Source organism: Homalodisca vitripennis, chromosome 5, assembly GCF_021130785.1.
Source record: "Homalodisca vitripennis isolate AUS2020 chromosome 5, UT_GWSS_2.1, whole genome shotgun sequence".
NCBI classification, from domain to species: domain Eukaryota; kingdom Metazoa; phylum Arthropoda; class Insecta; order Hemiptera; family Cicadellidae; genus Homalodisca; species Homalodisca vitripennis.
This window is the reverse complement of record NC_060211.1, coordinates 21897455-21904056: the sequence shown is the minus strand read 5'-3', so window position 1 is coordinate 21904056 and position 6602 is coordinate 21897455. Positions and strand designations below refer to the sequence as shown.

The following is a 6602-nucleotide window of genomic DNA, read 5'->3' as shown; positions in this document are numbered from 1 at the left end:
TTCGATACAAATTAGTTTCATTCCATATATAACTAGAAAATTGGAATAAAAATACTTCTTTATTTTTTTACTGAAATTTTATATTGTATTAACTGAAAATAAATCACAAAGTTTTGAAATTAAATAAATCTTTTAATCACTTTGGCATAAACCATTGCGAAATCCCATGTTTTCTTAACATTGTCCTATGAATTATAAAAAATTTAGTTTATTCTATATAAGTTGGAAATTTCATTTTGTTTAATGGTTTAGTCATAAACCATAGCCACATCTCACAATTTTCAAATATTGTGGTATGAATTATAAAATAATGTAGTTTTTTCCATATAAGTTGGAAATTTCATTTTTGTTTATAATGAAACCTTTATCCTGAATAAATTAAAATAGACGAGACCTAAAATATACTTTTAGGTACACACACACTTTTGCAAATTCATATACTAATCCTTTATAGAGACAAATAACGAAAGACTGTTAAATAACTGACTATATAAGGAAATAATTATATTAAAGGAATTTTCATTGGACTTAAATTAAAGGAAAATAATTAATAAATACTGTGACTTAGCTATGCATCAAACTTTGGTGTATTCTATAAGAACAGGTTTGCGGTCTTTTTTTAAGTTACATAACTGATACAATTCAAACAAGTTTTTGACTAGTAACATGTTCGCCCCGTGATTTAAAGGCAAATAATATAACGGCACGCGTGCTATATTTTATTGTAACGCGTTATTGATAGTTGGAGGAAATGTCTCTTATAGCGACGCTGGTCCCACTGATGAGGGCGAAGATAGCGATGATGGCGAGCCCGACGTTCTTCCAGAGACGCCACCGCCCCCAACCGAGGCCGCCGTTCCAGAAGACGATAGTCTCGGTGATGGCCGGCAGGAACAGTCCCAGAACAGAGAACCCCACTGAGCCGACCAGGGAGATGACTGGAGCTAGTTGAGGCACTGCTATCCCAAACAGTACTGTAGACAGACAAATCAGTGCTATAAAATATTGCAGAGCTCTTTATAACTTCATAGTAACTTTATAATTTCAAGATACTAGCGAGGCTTTGTGTAGCGTAATTATAGTACTAGCTGAATAAACAGACGTTTTTGTGACCATTTTTTGATTAATGGGAGAATAAAACTACAGCTTAATGATCTTTGCAGGCTCAGAATGTAAAAGCCTATTTAAGTGCCGCGTGACAGGCTTAGTATTTGGATATTTTATTGTATATGTTGGGATCCCTGCATTAATCGTGATAAAAAACAATACCCAAATAGTAATGTTAGCCTCTGTAAACTTTAGAATATTTGGCTTAACTCTCAAAATGAACAGTTACGCAGATATTACTGACCCTAGAAATAATACGTACATAATGGCTTTAATTTAATTTGATGGTTTTCTTGCATTATTTTTGGATTTTTAAACTAATAATGAACTTGGTTTGTGCTGTGTGTAAGTTCGAAATAGAGCATCGTTTATTACGGCTTCTGCAACCAAAGCAGATCGCAACGTGCTTCCAAATTAATTTAGTACGTTAAAAAATTATAATGCACAATCTTTTATAACGTCTAAATTTATACATATAACTTCTACTACAAATCATTCCTTCGTTTAATTTGTTCGTTTACAGGAAAACAGTTTGATTCTCACCTGTGCCAAAAATGAGAAGACTCCTGATGATGTAGAATCCCACGAGTTCCCTGCCCTTACCAATGTGAGGTTGAGCAGCCTTCCAGACCACCTCGAAGCAAGCAGTGAACTGTAGTCCATAGGTGAAGAACACAGCGAGAGCCACGCTCACCTTTACTATTTCGAACTGGCTGAAAAATATGAAAGACGTTCGTTATGCCCGCATTTAACACATTCCCTCCGATAAATGTGTACAAACCTATGTTTATTTAAGGTAATAATCTTGGTATCTCAACTGTACCTGATACCCTAACTCTGGTATCAAGGTTACTATATAAATATTCCCAGTAACTTTATGCCTACCTTTTAGGAGTCTTGTCGAGAATTGTTACGGAAATGTACTTTTTTAATTTCCATAATTGACTCAGAGATGTAAGTACACATTTCGGCTTTCAGATGTAAATGCCCAATTAAGCAAGGTTTGGAGATTGCAAGTTTTTCGCTTACTCCAACTTTGGATGAGATGCAGAGATTCTTTGTTTTAATTTTGTATTGACGATGGAAGGTTTGAAAATATAACGGATTTCGGACATTTGGCATCGTTATACGTTACAAAAGGTATATTTTGAAGATTGGAATCTATCCGCTTTTTCAGGTGGGGAGGTATCAATACATACAAAAAGAAAAAACAGAAAGAACAAAAGAAGGGAGAGAAAAGGGTTTAAACATATCTTGGAGTACAATCCAATCGTTGTCACTGCACAAGATGCAAGTCACGATAAAGATACACGTACGTCACACCAGTACATTTAAAAGTGGGATACCGGTACTGAAACTTTTGGGTATGTTTGAACCCCTTTTCCATTTTTTCTGTTCTGTATTATTGTATGTATTAATATCCCGCCACCACACGAAAAATAGGTTCCAATCCTCAAAACGTTATATTATATATTTTGCAACATATAGCCATTGTAAATGTCCGATACCGTGATTTTATGTTATACAGTGATTGTTCTATATAATCATTAAAAGCTTTAAGAAAAACGTTTAGGAAAATCTCATTTGTTTAGTGAGAACTCTGTTGAAGTGAGTCTATGAGCTTCTGGGTTCGATTTAGAGGAAGAGAAATAGTTGCAGAGCTATCGTAATATTCATAACTGGTCTTAAGAGATTCAAAACTACTTGCCATATTAATTCGAAGATCTTATGATTCACGCGTTAAACTTTTAGATCTTCAGGTCCTAATTCGAAGGAATTGAATAAGTTTAGACGTTTGTACTCTGGCCAATCTCCATCAACACCTTTAACACACCTTTTCGTCAAGGGCAATCCTTTTTACGTTTTACAGGCTAGACTCTGTACTTAACAATATTATAAATGGAATGAAGCGGTGGTAACTTCTCTTAATAACACAATAATATATAAATTTAATAACACATCGCTGTCGATATAAGATGAGAAGACTAATTTACTTTGCTGTTCTGTATTTTTTCTAAAAATTAATCTCCTCGGTTATTTCTGGTGATGTTTCCTACCCTACTTAAAATCTCCTGATGCTTTAGGACTAGTCACAAAGTTCTTGGGTTTGTGGAGTGACAATAATTAAAATTTAGATTTATAAAAGCTTTGTACTATTCTCAATGAAAGAGATTTGTGGAGCATATGGTCATTTGTATAAAACCCTTCAAGGACAAATCTTAGAATCCATGAAATCCACACAACTACAGTATTATCAATGATTTTACAATGATTTAAGCGGAAAAGTAATTTTCAACATGAAAAACTATCATGGTTTCTTATAAAATAAAAAAATCTGTTTTTATTAATAAATCTCAGTTTTTATCAATGAGTGATATAGGTTTTAGCCATTTTATTCACTCTGCATTCTATTAAACGCCTTGTTTAATATAACTACATAGGATTGGATTAAACTGAAATTTCATCTTATTTATTGTATTTCTTTCCAATGATATTGATATTAATATTTAATTAATTTTAGAATAATTACAAAGTATTTTATATACTGTAAAAGAATATTGATTCAATACGAAAAGTAAAACATAATTAATTCTCACTATAGAATATTTAAGAAAGTTGAATATTGTTGGTCAATGCAGTATTAGATTAATGAACAATCAACAAGCTTTACATTAACCAAATATAAAACCCTTGAAAAATATTAATATAATTATATACCATAGAGTTATAACTATGGTTGTAGTTATTAAAATATCTATTAACATCTAGACGTTTTTATCCTTGTTTTTAAGTTAGTATAAATTTAATAATTTAAAAAGTTGACTTAGAACTGTTTACCAATCCAAACGAAAGCCCATGCATACAATGTGAGATTTATTTCCAATTTAAATAGGAGATCACTATGGAAAGCTTTGAATTATTCATAATTCGATTAACAACACATATTTTTATTAAAGGTGTTATAAATAAATTCAAACTCATTTTATAATTCTAATTGTAACTAATGCAATACACAATCTAAGTACGCATTGCTGTCAAATAATAAGCATAGGAAATAATTTAGTAGTTAGTTTGTCAAATTATAGTATTTACCTCCCTAAAATATATATTTTTACTAAGAAGTTAGTCCGTTTAAACCCATTAATGAATTAATGAATAGTTTAAAGAGATCACAGCTGTTAAGTCGAGCAAAGTAAAATAATTGTTTATCAAGCTATTATTCTTCGTATTGATTGATATGTGATTGGCATATTTTGAAGCAAACAAGAAGTATACGTCACAATTGACAACAAAGTCTTCCAAAAACGTGTATTCTGCCATATATTTTCCGAAATGTCTACAAAAGTCGTTTACGTCCTCGAGAGCGGTAAAAGCCGTCTAAGCGGCAATACGTCAGGTTTAGTGCGTCGGCCAAATGTTCAGTTGACTTTTACACGCCTCACGTTGTAGTGCCATAAATATCCCCCATTTCTTGTGTGTTACAGTTTTGTGTGTTCTAATGTGGCTCTGCTGCAAACACCTGTGTTTTATCTTTACAACCACAAAACCGAAAGATAAATATTCTTATGGATAAAAATTGAGATTTACGTCAACTTAAGTCTTAAACCAGCCCTCTAGCCGCCAATCGATTATATGTAAGAATCCAGTGAACTTCAGAACTTCAGTGTAAAAATCCATAATTTACTAAAACTTCCACATTTACGAGCGACTTTCAGGTTTCCTCACCTCAGAGGAAGCCTTGAAAATCTTAAATGCAAGCATAGGTCGACTTTTACATCAAATTAAAATTAGCACGATACGACACCATAAAACAAACCTCAAAATTTCGCCCCAATAAAAGCACAGTTTAAAGTTTAAAAACTATTTAAAAGGAAATGTAAGTTAAATTCTAACAGAAAAATTAATTTTCAATTTGTGCAAGATTTCTTTTACTATAGAACGTATTGAGCTATTGATCAAATATTGTACGTTATTCTTCATATACGTATTATCTTCATCTGAATACTTTAAACCTAATTGGCTTTTGGATTCCAACAGATTGTATAGGGTAGTGTGTCCATCAGTTTCACGTTAATTCGTTGGCTAGAATTTCTCTGTAAGAAGCGCAAGAAATAGAGCACTTAGGATAAATAATACTCTTAATGCCCAAATTGTTAAGAAAATCTTATTATATTAATTATATAATGTACATGTAAGTTATAAATTAATATGTAACTCCTTACAGTTTAGTACCTAGGACATGATAATAGGGCTATAACTTCAGTAGCTAATACTCACATATCATCGCCCATGTTTAAAGTGATGCTTCCTTTGACGTCATCTCCATATTTGAGGTAGCCAAAAAACCTATTGCACCGTACAGGAGGGTGATGAAAACCATAGCAGCATTCAGGACCCCCACGCCGCTCACCAGCTTATGTGGCCGCCTCATGGAATTCTCAATCGGCAGGATCTGTTAACAAAGAAACTGTTGGACTGATATTTATTTTATCATCGATACAGGGGAGTATCAAAATACCCGACCAAAGGTAACAAAAGAGTCATCACGCAGGTAAATGGACTTTAATTTCACCATTTGATCACAAAATTAATACAGCTTTTCCTTGAATCAAAGGGAACTAACTTTCTAATTCTCGTTTCGAGTAACTTTCAAATCTATAATTATTCTACACAGGGTCAGATGAACAGGCGGATAGATGGACGGACTGGGCTTTGACCTTATGACCCCCAAAAAAATGAGGTTTTTCCTGCCACCAATGTAAACATATTTTCCAATTTTAAAATATCTAGATAACCATTTAGTGTTCTTTCCTTCAATAATAAGAAACTATGTACCAAGTTTCAAGTCTCTAGCTGCGTTCTACCTACAGTAATCAGACAGATGGATGGACATGCAACGTTAATGTTTTAATAAGGCACTTTTGGTTCTTAATAATTTTGAAATTTTAATAAACAACTACAATATTTACAGGAATTATTTTCAAAGCGACAAAAACTATTTATTGCTTCCGGTGTCGTTCATTCTACTGCAATTTTCAAAAAGCAGCTTTAACTAGTTAAAATATCCCAGTCTTGCCCAATTCGAACTTGACATAAGACGTAGTCAACAGAAACACGACAATTTACCAACGGGCCAATAGAACAATGAGCCTGTTTAATCAGCAGTCTAAAGTTCCGTCATTATCAGGTGATGAAATTCCTTTCACTGAAGCTTTGTGGTCTCACTGGGCCGGGAGGCGATATTCAATTCGCATTGTATATCAACGAAACCATCTTAATTTCACAAAAAGAAAGTGATAATGGTAATGCCCTTTCTTAACGAAGCAATGTAATAAATAGGTATTTTTAAATGATTTTCAGGAACTGTATTTATATCAAGCATTATTTTGTAAAAAAGAAATAAATAAAAATTATTTAGATTTTGAAAACTAACAAGATTAAACCTTGATATAATTATATATCAATGTTTTAAACAACAGATATACAGAGTGATT

The 6602-nt window shown here is 32.6% G+C and overlaps 1 protein-coding gene across 1 annotated transcript in view; it reads right to left on the bottom strand.

The window, feature by feature from the left end:
* Nucleotides 1–717: 717 nt before the first annotated feature.
* The window catches only part of LOC124363376, a 76968-nt gene continuing 71083 nt past the window's right edge, over nucleotides 718–6602 (bottom strand). Inside the window, exons 24-25 of the mRNA XM_046818627.1 lie at nucleotides 1651–1820; nucleotides 718–974 (exon numbers count right to left, since the gene is read on the bottom strand). Of these exons, the coding sequence (XP_046674583.1) occupies nucleotides 733–974; nucleotides 1651–1820 (412 nt within the window). The 3' untranslated portion in view covers nucleotides 718–732. The remainder of the gene's footprint in view (nucleotides 975–1650; nucleotides 1821–6602) is intronic.